The 19576-nt window shown below is 34.0% G+C and overlaps 1 protein-coding gene across 1 annotated transcript; it reads left to right on the top strand.

Moving 5' to 3' along the window:
- The first annotated feature begins 6267 nt into the window (after window positions 1-6267).
- LOC140147767 (uncharacterized) lies at window positions 6268-15724 on the top strand. The gene is made up of 6 exons (XM_072169520.1): window positions 6268-6449; window positions 7335-7445; window positions 9033-9095; window positions 13207-13326; window positions 13712-13786; window positions 15417-15724. The coding sequence occupies exons 1-6, from the start codon at window positions 6308-6310 to the stop codon at window positions 15500-15502; spliced, it is 597 nt and encodes a 198-aa protein (XP_072025621.1). The 5' UTR covers window positions 6268-6307; the 3' UTR covers window positions 15503-15724.
- Window positions 15725-19576: the final 3852 nt, after the last annotated feature.

The following is a 19576-nucleotide window of genomic DNA, read 5'->3' as shown; positions in this document are numbered from 1 at the left end:
GCAAGTCCCCCTTTCAAAAACCTAGATCCTCACAAGCTCTCAATGGCCAATGCTTTTTCCAACAGTGAAAAGACATTATTTAACAGCTTATTATTTGTTTCATTTACCATTTTGCATACAGAGAATAATGCAGAGGATGATGCGAAGGATAATGCAGAGGATAATGCAGTGCAACAACCATGGGATATACTTGGTATGACCAAAGGGGAGTTCATGGGCATGGTTATACCTTTGAGCTTAACTGCATTTGGACTATTATGTGGTAAGAGATTACATGAAGAGGGTATATCCCATGCACCCAAGCTGTAGGGTTTTCAAATTGAAAAGTTCAGTGCATTTGCACTGAAACACATCGCTTGCTTACCACAGCAAATCAGCTGTGAATCACTCCCTAGCTGTTTTATCTATCTGCATGTTGGGCTTATTTTGTCCAAAATTGATTGAAAATCATTTTTTGTCATTTCTTTTCCAGGTGGAATTTTTGGTATTGTGAAATATTGCCGTGAAGATAAGACTATAGCTGTTAAGACCTAAGAAGACCAAAGTCTGAAATCACCTGTTACCCAAGTTCACTCAAATAGTCAAATATACTGCACAAGTAACACGGCCATGGGACACTGTTCTATAATTCAAAACAAATGAATTATTTACTTGAAAGTACAGCAGATCGGACAATGCTTTTGCGCTGATATAAAACACAAATACAGATCACTGTGCTCATTAGCAGTAAAATCACAAGTACTAAAAATTCCAGATGAGTCTCTGAAGTATTAAATATCCAGCTGCAAATTTAAATCTTGGCAACGGTCCAATGCAGACATGAAGACAAGTGGCGGCTATATGTAATCCTTGTAGTGAAGATGACAATATCAAAAACTGCGTTAAGCAGTATTCAGACTTTTTATTGTACGTAAAATATTGTATGTAACATATCTACGTTGTTTAATCTATTGCCATTCTATTTCCAGTAATGTTTAAGTTCTAAGGAATGTTTGATGACGTAAAATCGATAATATATTTCTACTAGATATTATATGTAACATATTATCGATTTTTTCGTCATCAAACATTCGTTAGAACTTAAACATTACTGGAAATAGAATGGCAATAGATTAAATAACATAGATATGCTACATACAATATTGTACGTTTAATACTCGGAGTCTGTGGAGCGCTTTACTTTCATACACCATTCACTTCTATCTTCAGGAACATACCATTATTATTCAATCTGCACTTGACAGAACAATGTGTAAACTGGAGCTTAATCGTAGAAAACCACTATAAAGCCCTTTCTTGGGAAAATGTGCATTTTTGGCATAATCCATGATCTTCCTTCACTCAGTGGCTGAACCAATACCTTGCCTATCTGTTTCATATGCTCTACTTTGGGAGCATTTATTTGCACCCTCACATTTTCACCTACCTCTACAGAATGGCCTCAAGTTACTTATTGTCTTTTGGTTTTATAGTAAATTCCAGTCTGGGATTTCCACTCTTGCAACATGATTAATTAATACAGACATGATATCATGTTCTGATATTAGATACTGCGGCTCAAACATCCATATATTATAAAGTAATACATGGGGAGGGATTTCTGGTTTTTCCATATATATAATGTCATGTACTAATTAAAGTTCTGATATCTGCATAATCAGATCGGATAGAGGATCAAATAGTCAACATTCAGCTACCACCCGCTGATGACGGAAAAGGGTTTCTCTGAAATATATGGATCAAAAAAGTGAGGGTTGAAGACTTGTTTTAAACTTTCACACAGTCAATGTGCCTTTTGTTTTTTGAAGTATTTGGGACACGGTTTTTGTAATATATTAATGTATTATCTTCTTTGTATCTTATTGTATTTAGCGATAACCAATGTAATTAGCAAGCTAAATATGACTTGAAAGTGCTCATCAAATATGTGCTTGTATACAATTGTTGAAGCATTTTTGAGAAAAAGTTGATAACCTAGGTATCTTTACTAATTTGGACCTGCTGAATCCACATAAAAGGCAATTAGCAAGAATTAATTGGAGTCTATGACCTTAAAAATGACCCCAGAAATGACCCAATAGGGTTATACAGGGGTCAAAAATTAAACTTGCTCTGATTTCACTCATTTGCATATCAAATTAAGCGTATGGTCATATAAGGATCTCAAAAATATAAATTTTGTGCACATGACCTGTGGTTGTACATTTATGTGCCAAAAAAGGTCAATTTTCAAGTTGTACAAGGGTCCAAAATTAAAGTTGCTCCAATCTGCATGAAACTTGTACTAAATTATTTGTGTAGCTTCAGGCAGTGAGAAAAAGATAGGTTTGCCACTATTTGTGATGTATAGTTACTTAGATAGAACTGATAAACCAATTGATCAATTTAATGTGGCTGTGTACTCCAGACATTGTTTCTTTCAAGAAATTGAGTTTTTTTGATTATTATATGTACTTTTTAATGTTTTTGTAAATACAAGCAAAGAAAATCCTGATGTGTTTGTTTGTTTGTTTGTTTACCCAGATTGGTCCGTGAAGGACACTAGCTAATACATGGGAAATCCATGGACCATTCCAAGCTCATACAATAAAAATGCACAAGCCTGGATAGCCAGTATAGGCTAATAAGATGCATGCTGGCCCAGATAGCTTTGTGTTAAATCAACTGGATTTTTTTAGGGATTTTATTTCACCATTTCACTTGTTGGCGCAATTTAAAAGGAAAGAAATTTTTTTGCTGAACCAGAGGGGTATACATGTGTGACAATTCATTGCGTTGCGTAGTCGCGTAATTTGTTAACTCACACTATGCTACACCTATACAACGCTTATCTGCATGCACGGCACAACTTATGAAAGCACTGATTTCACAAAAACCTAGTGGTCAAATGGTTCCGTTTTAGCTGATAAAATGTGAGGTTTTTTGAAGTTCTTTCATCCGATTTTAATATCAAGTTATGAATAAATTGTCTGCAACAAAGACAGACACTGGCTACATATACGGAGATATTGACATTTGAAAATCTTGAAATTTAAGCCTTTCCAGTTTCCCACAGTTACCCCATACCCGGGCCCCATACATCAAATTTGAGCCAATTTGAATGGAGTCGTGTAATGGAATGAACCTTTATAATGTTCACTACATATTTTTAATATCTACTGTGCAATAAATTATGTTTGTACATTCCAATCTGAAACTAATTATTTATCAAATGTATGTGTGTGGGTAGGGAGATTGGGTGTGTGGTGGGTTGTGGAGGTATGGGGTGAGGGTGGATGGAGGTGTAAGGTCAATGAGTATGATCTTGTAGGAATGATAGATGTTGCGTATGTGTTGTTGCATATACGTATGGGTGTGTATTATGTGCTTGTTGTTGAATGCATAATTGAAAATGAGTGTGTGGATGTTCTTAATTGATAAATTGTTAGCCTTATGTAAAATAATGTGGATGTATTTTAATGTATTTTTAATCTTAAATTTCATATGTGTGTATTATTGTAAAATTGTTGCAAATCAGTGTTGTTTACTGCTATAACAATTTTAATAAACCTTCTATGATGATGATATGAACATCTCCACAACCTTTATATGTCACTGGCATCAAAAGCCAACTTGAATATAACTCCTACAAAGGTTCATGTTATTTGATTGACCAATTTTTACTATTTTAGCATCAGCTGCAAAAAGACTAGTGCACTCCATACAAGTGCAATAGTCAATTTTTCATTGCACTAACACAAAGCTACATGCTGACAAATACAAGCGTATAACATGTGGTGACCACCTTGATTCACCAATTATAGGTGCGGGTGTTGCTTCTAAAATTTAATATAGTTTAGATATTTTGTAAATTTATTTTGTTTCCTGGTGATTTATACTGTGGAAGAAAAGGAATCTATACATGAGTTTTATAAAACAAATATTAATTAATTTGATTTGTTCAATGGAAAGAATAGTTTCAGCTGGAGAAATATAAACTGTTCCATTCAACTCGGCAAAGCCTCATTGAATGGAACAGTCCATATTTCACCTCATGAAAATATTCTTTCCAATTAAAATTGTTCTCATAACCATTCAATATTTGTATACTATTTCTGAAAATCAGGCAGTTATTTGGGTTATTGGCAATACAACTGCCTTCTTCCATTGACAAGGTACTACTCCCTCTTGATATAGGAGGTATTTAAGATTTCAGTAAGTAAATTCATGGATAAGTAACACCATCCACACCACTCACTTTTTAGAACTTATCTGCTTCAGTTTGTTATAAATATACGATATACCATACTGGAAGTACAGAAGTGTTGTCCATTGTCATTGTTGTTGGTCTAAACTTATAGGCAAGTTACAAACCTCAAGAAGACAAATGCCATCACTGATGGAAACAACTGATCTACATTACCAACTTATATCAGCAGTAGATAGTTACTACTTCATCAATGCCAATATCAGCAGCAGATTTAGCCTACTTCATCAAAATATATAGGAGTAGATAGCTGTTAATCATAACCAATATCAACATCACATTCAGCAAACATTAGAGGATATAGCCAACACCATGAACACAAATATCACACACAAACAGATGCACAGCCTATATCAGGAGTATATGTCTACTTCATCACCCATTATATCAACAATATATATAGCTATTTCATCAATATCAGCAGCAGATAACTGTTTCATCAACACTGATATCAGCAGTAGATAGCTATTTTATCACCCATATCAAGGGTAGATACAGCTATTTCCTCATTACCAATATCAGCAGTAGATGGCTACTTCATCAACACCTATATCAGCAGTATAACAACTGCTTAAGCAATACCAATATCTACAGTAGAAAGCTATTTCATGAACACCTATAGCAGGAGTAGATAGCCGTTTAATCATAACCAATATCAGCAGTAGATAGCTATTTTATCACCCATTATATCAGCAGTAGATATAGCTATTTCCTCAATCCAAATATCAGCAGTAGATGGCTACTTCATCAACACTTATATCAGCAGTAGATAGCTGGGGCTGCGTATTCAATACCAACATCTACAGTAGATAGCTATTTCATCAACACCCAAATCTGGAGTAGATAGCTGTTCAATCATATATTTAATCCAATATTAGCTATTTCATCAACACCTATATATCTGGAGTAGATAGCTGTTTAATCATATATAATCATATATTTAATCCAATAATAGCAGTAGATATAAGCTACTTCATCAACACACATAAAAATGCACCCACACACCCCAACCCCTACATGATCCTGATGCAAAGAGAGACTTTGTGCTCCCACTGCACCTGACTTGGCCCATACCATCCATTCTCCCTCCTTCATGTACTTGCAAAGTGAGACATATTACAATAATAATAAATCTATCTATTCCAATGCTCATACATTATTAGAAGCCATGTTGCATAAACAAAATGGCATAAACATAACAAACACAATAATAAAAATAAAATTGCATCATTGAAGTTGGGACAGCCTTTTAGTCCTCACTCACATTCTAATCCTCATTTTCCAGATTTTGTATATAGAATTTCAACAAACAAACATATTTCAGTATGTGTCATCTGCATTTGCATATATGCCTGAGGATATGGTATTCGTACATTATAATGATATTCACTTAACTACACACAAGCAAAATGCTCAATTAAGAGGGTAGGGTTTGGAAATAATAGATTACTAGCTGCATTCTAATTGACATTTATCATAAGCCAGCCTTGATAGCATGGGACATTAAACAAAGAGTGTACCAATTGATTGTGTCATCTCTTATTTCATATTTACGCAGTTCTTGCAAAATATTTTTATGGATTACCATGCAAGCTGCTTATTAAATATTCTAGTTTACATTTCATTGTGATGCACTTGACATCCCAGGCTTGGCGTGAGGATATTTTTATCAGAACTATCTGCAATCAGAAACCTGGTTTAAGGTAGGTCTTTGTTATAATGCTAAAAAATTACACCATGCTCTTGTCTGTGCAATAATGTCCAACATAATATAGGCCTATATGCAATTTATGTAGGGTGGTTAGATTCTGAACTAGATTCCGGTAATAAATATACTTAATAGCACAGATTTGATGTACATGTAACATTTTGTGAATTTCTCAATATTTTGTGCGCTTTGTTTTACAATATTGCATGCATATTTTGGATACTGTATTATTACTGTTTGAATAATATACAAACATGTTGTGTGTTAATATCCTGTATGATATACTATATATCGTGTATTACTCTACAGATAACCTATGCAATTTCAATGACAAACAATGGATTAATTACACGATGGGATTCCAGCAGCCATTTGATTTCTTTTATATTTGCGAGGCTTCCCGCATTTGGACATCAGGCGGATATTTGATATACTGGTTTACAGTAGTTTCATCATGCATTTGCCTTGTTGAAGGATTAACAACTATTCAACCATGTAAGTAAGGGGCTGTGTATTAATTGTGAGCAATAAAATTTCTAAATGGCGTGTCAAAAATTGCTAGCCCCCCATCTTGGCCTGCCAAAAATTGCTCTCCTCACCTTGACCTGCCCAAAATGATTGCCCCTCCTCGTTTTTGGAATCCAATTTGCAAAACGAAATGGATTAGATTTGACTTGTCAACAATTTTATCAGAGCTAGGAGTTGATTCAATTCAATGAATTAACTGACATTTTTGAAATAGCTCTTTTCGTATATATCTATTGAATCATACTAAAAAAGAGGATGCTAAATCACGAAATGCAAAATAAAGAGGTAAATGGTATTCCAATAAATGCATGCTATACATGCATTCATTGCCCAAGTTGGTCTGAAATATTTTGGTTATGTATGATTGTTTGCACCTGTTGATTGATAAAGATTATATTTATTATCTAATTTATTAAAATACATATCAAAATACATAGATTTATACTTTAACAAGCAACAAAATAATAATTTTTATAAAAAAAATAATGAAAATATACAGTATAGGTCCTACATAACCTGGCACAGTATTATGTGAATATTCCACATTGTTAGAACCAATAAATATTGGGAATGGAGGGAGCATAAATTGCTGAAAATAAAATTGCACTCAAGTAATTTGCAGAATCAAGGGAAACAAAACATTGCACAAGTTGATAATGGAGGATGTCAGAAACAAACTCAATTATGTATCAGCTTGGTTAGGTAAGGAGGGGACTATCTTTGATTAATATTAATTGTTTTGTGGTGTAATTTAATATGCCATTACCGGTGTTGCTTAGGAAGACTAAGTTTTTAGTATTGGATTTGAAGATTTGTACACCTACTAACTCTTTATTTTTATTAATTTGAAAGCTCCATGTGATCCAAACCCATGCCAACATGGAGGAGAGTGTGTCATAAACCAAATGCAGTTTACCTGCCAGTGTAAGGGACAATGGACAGGAGAATTATGTGATGATAAAGGTAAGTGTAATGGACAAAAAGGACAAATGTGTGCAGGTCCGTAGCCAGGAAGGTGCGATGCACCCCCCCCTAGAGGTTTTTTATGCCTTTTTGGTCCAAAAATGTCCAAAAATGTCCAAATCAGTGAATATGACACATGTCTGGAATAGGTTTGTGTAAGAGACATTGAATATGACACATGTCTGGAATAGGTTTGTGTAAGAGACAGTGAATATGACACATGTCTGGAATAGGTTTGGGTAAGAGACATTGGATATGACACATGTCTGGAATAGGTTTGTGTAAGAGACAGTGGATATGACACATGTCTGGAATAGGTTCATGTAAGGGACAATAGATGGGACGTGTTGGGAATAGGGAGGTGTAAGGGGACACAGTGGATAGGACAAGAGGGAGTGGATAGGATAAACCAATAAGTAGAAAAAGATGACTATATAGCCTATACAGGGTGTCCCAGAATGATCTATACCGTGTTTGAAAAAAATCTTTAAAATATATAGTCAAGAGTGTATCTAATTTTGATAGGTGCAATACAATGGCACACATGTCACCTACTTATTCTGTGATTTTCATGGAAATAGCTTGATGCGTTTTGGCGTGACATTGATATTACTGAAAATGGACAAAAAGTACATTAATTTACAGCGCAAAGGCATCATGACACATTTATCACCATCGTCCAGCCGTTGGAGAAATCATACATTCTTTTATAGGAAATACATCTAATTTGGCACAGATGTAAAGCGTACAACATTGAACAATTCTTGATATGGAATTAAGTGAAACATTTCAATAACTAGGTTAAAACATACTTTTATGTAATATTTTTTACCACAATTTTTACCCAAAAATGTCATTATTACATAGAATTTAACTTCCTCAAGGATCACCTGCAGTTAATTTTAATATTCTCCGTTACGTAGCTGTCGATTTGCCAATATACTGTGGACATAAAAAAATTCTACGACACTAAGGACAAACATTCTCTATACTTTCATGACAAATCCATCTTCGCCGGCATTTAAAATTATGAAACTCGGACAACGCAGTAATTATCTTTCAAAACTGTCAACAAAGAAACAATAGTATAAGGTCACACAAGCGTAACAAATCCTTTATTCCATACAAGGATTACTTCATAACATCATAAATAATCGATAGATATCAACTATTTAGGAAAGTAAGGACAAAAGTACATATAACATGGTAATTTTACAGATTTTCAAAATAGGTTGATTTGTGAAAACCCTAAATTCAACATTTTTACGCAATATCCTGTAACGTCTATTAGAAACATCCAATTTCTAAAATCTAAAATTTCTAAGAAAGCTAAATATATGTAGATCTTAGAATTTAAAACAATATCACCATTAATAATGCCCTTCATACCTAGAAAAATAAAACTTTCCCGGTATAGATCATTCTGGGACACCCTGTATAATGCACTCAAGTGCACTGTTGATGAGGACACTAAAATAGCAATCAAAATTGTTGCATATGTATAACAAGGAGAAATCTTGTAAACAAGTAACCAACCAGTTGTTTCAAACGTCATTGATCATTGCTTGTACTTCTTATTTCCTACAGATAACGCAGGGCCTGGAGATCTTCTTACTACACCACCTCCACAAATCACACTTACTGAAGGAGGTAAAACCTTACTTGATTCATAGAGTGTAGAAAACTGCACCAACCTATTTAAATTTTGTACCAAATTGAACACAAGTAGATAGCTGCTTTATCATATTTTTTTTAATATGTTTTAGCTAATGTCCTATTATCAATAGATAGATCATCAATAATAATATAACTATTGGACCCCCTAAAATCATAATAAAAGCAAAAATGAATTGCCCTCTGTATCTTTCTTTTTGGCCTGAAAAACACCAAGGATCAAATTGCACAATTTTGCATGCGCTGCTCCATATAATAGCAAGACACACCTTCATTTGGTACTTAAATAGTTTGAAATAGAATTTTTTTGAGTGCGCACAAAAGAAGTCCCAGTAAAACTGGAACGAAATACGCTTGTCCCCTGACCCCTCTAAATTTAATGTTGTTTACTGTTTACTTGCCTATGCTATTGTCAGTACATACTACTTCATCAACACTGATATTAGCAGTAGATAGCTACTTCATCAACACTGATATCAGCAGTAGATAGCTACCTCATCAACACTAATATCAGCAGTAGATAGCTACTTCATCAACACTAATATCAGCAGTAGATTGCTACTTCATCAACACTAATATCAGCAGTAGATAGCTACTTCATCAACACTCATATCAAACGTAGATAGCTACCTCATCAACACTCATATCAGCAGTAGATTGCTACTTCATCAACACTAATATCAGCAGTAGATTTTTACTTCATCAACACTCATATCAGCAGTATATAGTTACTTCATCAACACTCATATCAGCAGTAGATAGCTACTTCATCAACACTGATATCAACAGTAGATAGCTACTTCATCAACACTCATATCAGCAGTAGATAGCTACTTCATCAACACTCATATCAGCAGTAGATTGCTACTTCATCAACACTCATATCAGCAGTAAATAGCTACTTCATCAACTCTCATATCAGCAGTAGATAGTTACTTCATCAACACTCATATCAGCAGTAGATAGCTACTCCATCAACACTCATATCAGCAGTAGATAGCTACTTCATCAACACTGATATCAGCAGTAGATTGCTACTTCATCAACACTCATATCAGCAGTAAATAGCTACTTCATCAACTCTCATATCAGCAGTATATAGTTACTTCATCAACACTCATATCAGCAGTAGATAGTTACTTCATCAACACTCATATCAGCAGTAGATAGGTACTTCATCAACACTCATATCAGCATTAGATAGTTACTTAATCAACACTCATATCAGCAGTAGATAGTTACTTAATCAACACTGATATCAGCAGTAGATAGCTACTTCATCAACACTGATATCAGCAGTAGATAGCTACTTCATCTACACTTATATCAGCAGTAGATAGGTACTTCATCAACACTCATATCAGCAGTAGATAGTTACTTAATCAACACTGATATCAGCAGTAGATAGCTACTTCATCAACACAGATATCAGCAGTAGATAGCTACTTCATCTACACTGATATCAGCAGTAGATAGCTACTTCATCAGCACTTGTATCAGCAATAGATAGTTACTTCATCAATGCTTGTATCAGCATTAGATAGGTACTTCATCAACACTCATATCAGCAGTAGATAGGTATGAGGCGGTCAATAAGTTCGTAGAACAAGATACTTGAAAGAGTACTAGCCAAATTCTTTCTATCTCTCGCTTGAGCATGGTCACTACATACCTTAATGTACCCGTCGCAATTTTTCTTGAAACCTTCTATGTCAACAAAATGGAAGTCTTCCGATAGCTCCTTGAGCAACTCTTCAGTGAAGGCTCACCAGCATTGATCACCAGCAAACCTGATATTATGAAGGTAGGACTTAAAATTCTAAAATAGGTTTCACTAACTGAAGGCCATGCCTAAACCACAATATGGTTACTTTAATTAACTGACCCCTCTGTCGAGAATGGCAGCTTGACAAACTAAGAATAGCATACAGGACACAATCCCAGAACAGCCACATCCCTACCATCAACCTTCTTCACATGATGGCTTGCCTCAATTTTGCTATCAAAATTTTATGATATATGCCTATGATTGTACTTTCATTTGGCAAATGATCTGTCATCAAGACTATCCCTGGATCTCAGAAACAGCGATGAAGACCTTGCACTACGTTGACCGAGTGATGATCTTCTTAGGGATGTGAGACCCAGGTGCTTCCACTAAATTCACTCATAATTCCACTGATTAATGTATGCCTTATCACCTTTAGCCACATATAGATTACACTTGCCTTGGTCCTCAATCTAAGTGTATAGAAGGTGTGGACCTGAATATGTCAACTGGTATCAATTTTGACCATGAAGATTCCGGGACCCCATCTAGAAGATACCCTGGAATACCCAAATGTTAATGGATTAATATTGAAAACACATTCATCAGAGTTGTCATATTTTGTGGTTATCTCGTCTTTCTTATTTGGCTTTTATTCGTTATCAATGCCACTGTACCAGCACGTATATCATTAGTGATGACGTCAGCAAGTCTTTTGGACCTTGGATGATCTTCAAGGATGCTCATTCCATTCTTGAACTCTAAGAACCATTTCGTTGCTGTTGAATACCAAGGACTTCATTACCATTTATAACAACTGTACCTTGTTAAAGTTTATTTGAGTTTTCACCACCGTCGGGAGAAATTTCCATGATGACCCTGTATTCACTTCTGGTAGTACCTGTGAATTCATGGAGGTAGGCTTCTTCTGAAGAGTGTCCTACCCATATACAGTGATGCAAAAATATATCTTTGCAGTAATGTTTTGAAGGAACAAGCTTTCAAATGAGACCATATTCAATACCGTGCGACAAAGTAGCATACCGAGTTCTACAAACTTTTGACCGTCCCTCGTACTTCATCAACACTCATATCAGCAGTAGATAGTTACTTCATCAACTCATATCAGCAGTAGATAACTACTTATCAACGCTCGTATCAGCAATAGATAGTTGCTTCATCCTTCATCAACACTCGCATCAGCATTAGATAGTTACTTTATCAATAATCTTTAAAAATGTTTTGCATCACATTTTCAGAAATTGTCCACCGACCCCTTTAATTTTAATGTTGTTTACTGTTTAGTTGCCTATGCTATTGTCAGTACATACTACTTCACCAACACTGATATTAGCAGTAGATAGCTACTTCATCAACACTGATATCAGCAGTAGATAGCTACCTCATCAACACTCATATCAGCAGTAGATAGCTACTTCATCAACACTCATATCAAACGTAGATAGCTACCTCATCAACACTCATATCAGCAGTAGATAGCTACTTCATCAATGCCCATATCAGCAGTAGATAGCTACTTCATCAACACTCATATCAAACGTAGATAGCTACTTCATCAACACTCATATCAGCAGTAGATAGTTACTTCATCAAGACTTGTATCAGCATTAGATAGTTACTTCATCAAGACTTGTATCAGTATTAGATAGTTACTTCATCAACACTCATATCAGAAGTAGATAGATACTTCATCAATACTCATATCAGCAGTAGATAGCTACTTCATCAACACTGATAAGCATTAGATAGTTACTTCATCAACACTCATATCAGAAGTAGATAGTTACTTCATCAACACTCATATCAGCAGTAGATAGTTACTTCATCAACACTCATATAAGCAGTAGACAGCTACTTCATCTAAGAGAATCTACACTTATATCCGCAGTAGATAGTTACTTCATCAACACTCATATCAGCAGTAGATAGTTACTTCATCTTTTCACCACCGTCGGGAGAACGAAGCACGAAGAGGCGTTTTTTTGGCACTCTTGCACATTGTGACCCACTTGGGCATCCAATTTAAGATATTGCTGTATGAAGATGCCCAGGATTTTGGCTTGCAATCATGTGACCTGCTTCAGTGAAGCAACATTATGAAGCTTCATCACTACTGACTGCAAGGATACCTGTGTTTAACACCCATATCAACAGTAGATATCCAGAATGTTCTCAAACAATGATCAATACCATATATATCATTTTGATATGAAGTGATATGATATTACCAAACATAAAACAATCCACAGAACTATACATTTAATGTAACATTCTGTGTTACTGTTAATCACACATCAGGTCAGCAAACTACTACACCACAAACGACAGATGATAAGGAAGCTGAATGGACACTATTTGGTCTGAACCAGGTAGAGTTGATTGTCAGCATAGGTATACCTGTGCTTCTGGGTGTGCCAGGTAAGTTTTCATCTCTGATAAGTTGTGAAATATAATTAAAATTATATTGAAAATAGCTTCCTGATGATTATGATTATGCAGATGATGATCAAACCTATGTGTGATAAAAATTGTCAAAAAGATCCACTTTTCAAGAAAAAGTGTAATAATTTACCTAATTTTGAGGGTGGTTAGTGATTTTTGCATTTAGGTGAATTAATATTTAGGAAAAGGTCCACTTTTTGGAAATTCCACCCTACCCACAAGAAATATATAGGCCTGATGATGATGATGATTGACATATGATGATGATTGATTGATTCTATGATGATGATGGTAGAATATGATAAGGTAATTAAAGTGTATTCAATTTATGACCGATGTTTTTGTTGTGTTATATTTTCAGCTGCTATTCTTGCAATTGTGAAAATTCACAAAATCTGTAAATCAGGCGGTTACAACTCTGGTGCTGATGACAAGAGTAAGTTTATACCAATGAGGTAGAATTAATGAGTACCGACTCCGTCCGTCATGTTCCCCTGTTGCTTATGGAGGGAAAATAGTGTACCTCCGGATTATGTCGCTGTGCTTTTTAAACTTTGATTTGGTTGTTCGCATTCTGCATCTAATGCATTGTGTCCATAATGTGCGATTGTATACAGACAGAGATCTTTGTAACACTCAAGCTTAAAGATCAGTGTTCGAAATATGCCTCAAAAAGTTACAGGCCAGCCGGGCTTGACCTAAAAAGTTACCGCCACCGGCCGGCAACTAGATGCCAGTCAGAAAAGTTACCGGCCAGGCCAAAAAGTTACAGGCCAACGGCCGGCTGACCAGCCCTATTTCGAACACTGTTAAAGATGCATATTATAGTTTGATTCCAGGCTCTTGTCAATAACTGGCAGAGGTGTACACTATGTTTTCTTTTAAAAGTTTGACTCGGAAATTTTGGTAAATTTAAGGTGGTACTACACCCCCTGATAATTTTGTGACTAGTTTTTCATTTTTCTCAAAAAATGACCACACACTGGTAACAAAAGTTATATATATTAAAGGGGCAAGGAATCCAATTACTTCCCTGAAATTTCAGTGATTCAAGACAAGTGGTTCATCATGTATGTTAAGAAATGAGGTACATTGTAGCAGTACAAGACAAGAGGTTCATTATGTATGTTAAGAAATGAGGTACATTCTAGCGGTACCTTATCATAAATAACATAGTGCTTGTCTTGAGTCACTGAAATTCCAGTGTAGTAACTGGATTCCTTGCCCCTATAATATACATAACTTTTGTTACCAGTGTGTTATTATTTTGTGAGAAAAATGCAAAAATAGTCACAAATTTGGTTTTCCAATTTTGTTAAACAAAAAATATTTTGTTTGAAGAATTGTATGCTCAGCTATTAAAATTGGTGAAGATATATCATTGAGTGCATAATACTAGTAATGTAAATTTTTTAAGTTTTGAGCATCTCAAACTAATTTTGACTGAGTTTGAGTCAGGAAGAAAAAAAATAGAGGACCACATTCCACACTGGTTTTACATTTTGTTTTTGACAGGACACAGAAAAAAATACTGAGGCCTAGTCCATATTCAGAAATAAAATACAGAACAAAGGCCAAGCAAGTTTGTCTAATTTAAAATGGAATTGCTAAATAGTGCTATGTGATCAGCGTATTTTGAACCTCTTATCCAACAAAATGAAACATTTTTACGAATACCTAAATTAAGTGGGCCAAAAATGAAAGAAAAAGTGCTCCCAGGTGGGTGAGATAGCCGAACGGTTAAGGCGTTGTACTGTCGGCTGATAGAATACGATAGGCGAGGGTTCGAGCCTTGGGCTACCTTAGGTGAGAATTCTTTTCCTCTCCCAAAATGTTCCTATAAGGTCGGAAATCCTACAATTGTGTTAAGTTACTTTATAGTATACAATTGTAGAATTTTTTCTCACCCCCATATATTGCTTAGCACATGCAGATATAATAATAATTATTATTATAATTGCTTTTTTATTTTTAGTTGCAGTGTCATAAATAGATATCTAAAATAATATGAAGAAAAAATCAAAATTATTGTTTAAATGTATCAATAAATTGTCCTTATTTTACAGATGCTGTCAATGTGGTTCTATGTTGCATAAAGGATGGATCATCAATCAATGTTGCCTCAAAACCGGCTGTTGATGTTATCAGTTAGTCATCAATCACAGCCACAGCTAGACTTAAAAAATACTGTTAATTTTACAGTAAAGTTGTAAAGCAAATTGCAATAAAATTTGCAACATGTTTACAATATCTTGTAAAAAATCATAGTAAAATCATGCTGTAAAAATGAATTCTGAACTGCAAAATTCTATGTCTTTCTGTATCACTGTCACAATGTAAATTTTCAGTATGCTATAAAATGTACAACATTTTCATTTAAGTTTTACAGTATATATATATATATATATATATATATATATTTGTTTTCAAAATAACTGCACTACTTACTGTCAAATCTATTAGTAATTTAGTAAAATGGTAAAATTGGAAGCTCTCATCAGCCTGAAGAAGTGTGTTGTTGTTTGTAAATAGAATATTTTCCTAACTTCAAACTTACTTTGCATACAGTATTTGTAAATTCTATGGTGTAAAATGTGTTTACAGTGGAAAATTGAGAAGGAAAGATGAACGATTATCAGTTTGAATTGATACTTGCAGCAAGTTTGACTACATTCATTAAAAAGATTGAGCAAATTATGTCTTAATTTATTTGGAATGGTAGAAATGGTACTGTACAAAAATAAGATGATGGTATGAATTTGACTAATATTTATAACTTCATTGATGCCTTGAAATGTGCTTTGGTAATAGGTTTCTAGATGATGAGAATAAAAGTAGTCGGAAATGTTTGTTTATAAATGAATTGTTAAAAGTTGGCGAGGAATTGGATTTGGTTGTGTAATCCCAAGAGTCATATTAACTTCAGCTTTGACAAAATTTGTAACACCTTTTGTGTGATGTGTTAAAATCTTGGTTTAAAACTAAGGAATGTGGATCAGATGAAGTTTTATGGTATAATTGTAACATTAGAATTAAACGAAAAACTTTAATCATTGATGGGCATTGGATGTCACATGGAAAAGATAAATATGATATCAATCGTAATTTCTTTAAGTATTTGAGTGTGGTAAATATTATTTCAAAAGCTTTTAAAATCAGCTGCTTGAAAGTAAACACAACCATGAGCTACAGTTGATGTCCCAACTCAGCAATGCTAAGAAAGATACCTCATTTGCCTATCAATTTTTAAAAACTGGGTCTCCTTAATTGAAAAAGTTGAAAAGGAAATAGTCAAACATGCTCCTGGAGCATGTACTAAAATTGAAAATATTTATAAGTCAAACATGCTCCTGTACCATATGGTGCAGAACCATATAGTACACTACAGGACCATAATGGTGCAGGAACATATGGTCCTTATCAGGCCAAAATTGCACAAAAGCTTACCCTGACCGCTTATCCATAATGAGACCTGTTTGAAAGGGACAGTCTGTGTAGCTTAGTGGTTAGAGCATCAGACTCACTATCTGAAGGTCTGGGGTTTAATTCCCTCTACATGCTGGTATGTCTGGAGTTTTTTCTCTAGCTTATCGGCATTATGTTAAGATTTGCAGTACACAATGTGCAGTTCTTCTTTCCCCTGTATTTTGATACTTGAATTGCAGTTAAGGGCTTGGATAGCGACATTTTCACATATTTTTTGTGGGACCTGAGAGTACATCAGACATACAAAATTGCATTTGGAATACGAGGAATGTCCTTCTTATTTTAATTAATGTTGACTTTTTTTTTAATTTGAGATATTTTTGATATCTATCAATCCTCAAATTAAATTGTATAAATCTAATGATATGTAAAAGTGTATGTAGCTGGGATGTAAAGCTGTCCATCATATGAAAATGTTGACCTTTCATATTGAAGATATAGAATTTTTTCCCCAAAACACCAACAAATGTAGGTGTTTTTGAAAATGTATATCTTCAATATGAAAGGTCAAAATTTTCAATTGATGGTCAGCTTTTCATCCCAGCTACATACACTTTAAGTACATATCATAAGATTAATAGGTTACTTTGAGGACTGTTAAATATCAAAAATATAAAGATATCAAATTTGAATAATTTGCCATAAAATTTGTATTATATCGCAAATCTAAAAAAAAAGAAAATTAATTGATATCAGAAGGACATTCCTCGTATTCAGAATGCAATTTGATATGTCTGATGTGCTCTCAGGTCCCACAAAAAATAATGTGCAAACGATGCTATCCGATAAATGTGATCATTAATTTGATCTGTGAGTTTCAGTGTACAATGCCTTTTTGGGCGGGTGCGGTGTGTACATTGTGTTCAGTGTGTACATAGGCTATTTAATTTTCAAATCTTGTGACAAATTGTGCTTGATAATGCTTGTATAAGGTATTATAGACAAATTATTAGAATGCATGTGCACCAGTAGAAATGGCCCAGGTTGAATAAAATAAATAAACATATGGATGAATATTTTATTCCCTGGATTATTTTTGTTGGGACAAAATAATGATATAGTTTGACGCTTTGAAATACAGTTATATTAATCATAATAAAGTTACAAAGTTAAAAAATAATATCGAAATATTGTAAAATCAAAGTTTTCCCCTCGTAAGTTGTATCAAAACAACATATTGAGGAAATTGATATGACAGATTTTTAAACTTTGATATGGAAAGATACCCCAGCCCTGTTGTCTCACCAGAGAAGATGAGTAGAAGTATTTCTATCTGATGATAAAAAAAAACTCTAGGTATGATTACGAAAATGTTTTAAATAACTATTATCTACAAAAGTTTTATAACAATGTTTTATATAAAATGTTAACATAAAACATCTTCTGTTATGATGTGAAGGGTTAATATAAAAACAGGGAAAATCTGTTCCAACTGACCAGCAGAGAATAAAGGATAAGCAATAGATAAGATTAAAATCAGGGAAAATATGACACAACCTCCAATGGGTGAATAACAAACGATAAGCGATATAAGCGTATAAAGTTAAAAAACTCTTTTAACTTTGTTTATACGCTTTGTGTTATTCCCCATTGGAAATCGATGTTGTGTCATATTTTCCCTGTTTTTAATTGTGAAGACTTACTCATCATAGTCTTTCATTTCTCTTTACAATTTTTCATTTGCCCGCCCTATTCCTTTTAAAGGAATTTTTATTCCCTTATATATTCTCACTTCAAAACTTCATCCTCATTTATCTGGTGTAAAACATATTTCTATTATGTGTCACTCGGGATATGATATCATGTGCATTGATGATATTCCGTCACCTGCACACAATTAGAATGTTCTAATTGGGAGAGGTTCTATGATAGAAATAATAGATTACTAGTATGTCCTGATTGATATTTATCATAAATCAGCCTCGATTGCAGTTAAGAGTTATGTTTCCCAATATAGTAAAGCATGACACATTAAACAAAACGTGTACCTGTTGATTGTATCATCTCTTATTTCATATTTAAGCAGTTCTTGTGAAATATTTTCATGGATTATCAAGTTGCTTATTCAGAATTCTAGTTCATTGTGATGAACTCAGCATCCCAGGCTTGGTGTGAGGATTTGTTTTGTATGTGATACCTACAATCAGAAACCTGTGTGAAGGTAGGTCTTTTTATAATGATATAAATTTGCACAGTGATTCTGGGCTAGATTTCCATACTTAATAAACTTTAAAGCATGTGCAGGAAAATACCGATACAAATTCAACTTGCTATATTATGTGAATTTATTTATTCAAAGTATTCCAAGTGCTCTGTCTACATCTAGCATCTAAGGCCTAAAAATATTGTATTGCCCCTTTTGACTGACTCTAAATTCTGAAAATATAGTGTTGTGTTTTTGTTTTTGTATTGTTTTTAATTTTCATATATTTGGTATAGGATTCACAAAATATTTGTCTATTTGTAATTTGTGCTGAACAACTTTGATATATTAAACAAAGGAGCCTGACAAACCTGATAAATCATTGTGTACCTTTGTATTTTGTGGTGAACTTGCATTTTAATATTGTATGTAGCAAAATATTTAAATATAAACCAAGTTATCTTCAGAAAGTGCTCTACTTAAATAAAGATAGATTAGACAGTGTTAATTTTCACCAAATAAAATTTGGAGCTTTACTAGCAATACAAACTTCTCCTTTTTTAGGCCGAATGTATAGTTTATTACCTTTATAATCTA

This window comes from Amphiura filiformis, chromosome 3 (genome assembly GCF_039555335.1).
Source record: "Amphiura filiformis chromosome 3, Afil_fr2py, whole genome shotgun sequence".
NCBI classification, from domain to species: domain Eukaryota; kingdom Metazoa; phylum Echinodermata; class Ophiuroidea; order Amphilepidida; family Amphiuridae; genus Amphiura; species Amphiura filiformis.
This window is presented reverse-complemented; position numbering and strand designations above follow the sequence as displayed.

Coding starts and splice junctions, on each gene's coding strand:
- LOC140147767 (XM_072169520.1), top strand. CDS start 6,308: ATGGGATTCCAGCAGCCATTTGATTTCTTTTATATTTGCGAGGCTTCC. Junction 6,450..7,334: donor ATTAACAACTATTCAACCAT/GTAAGTAAGGGG, acceptor TTAATTTGAAAG/CTCCATGTGATCCAAACCCA. Junction 13,787..15,416: donor CTCTGGTGCTGATGACAAGA/GTAAGTTTATAC, acceptor CTTATTTTACAG/ATGCTGTCAATGTGGTTCTA.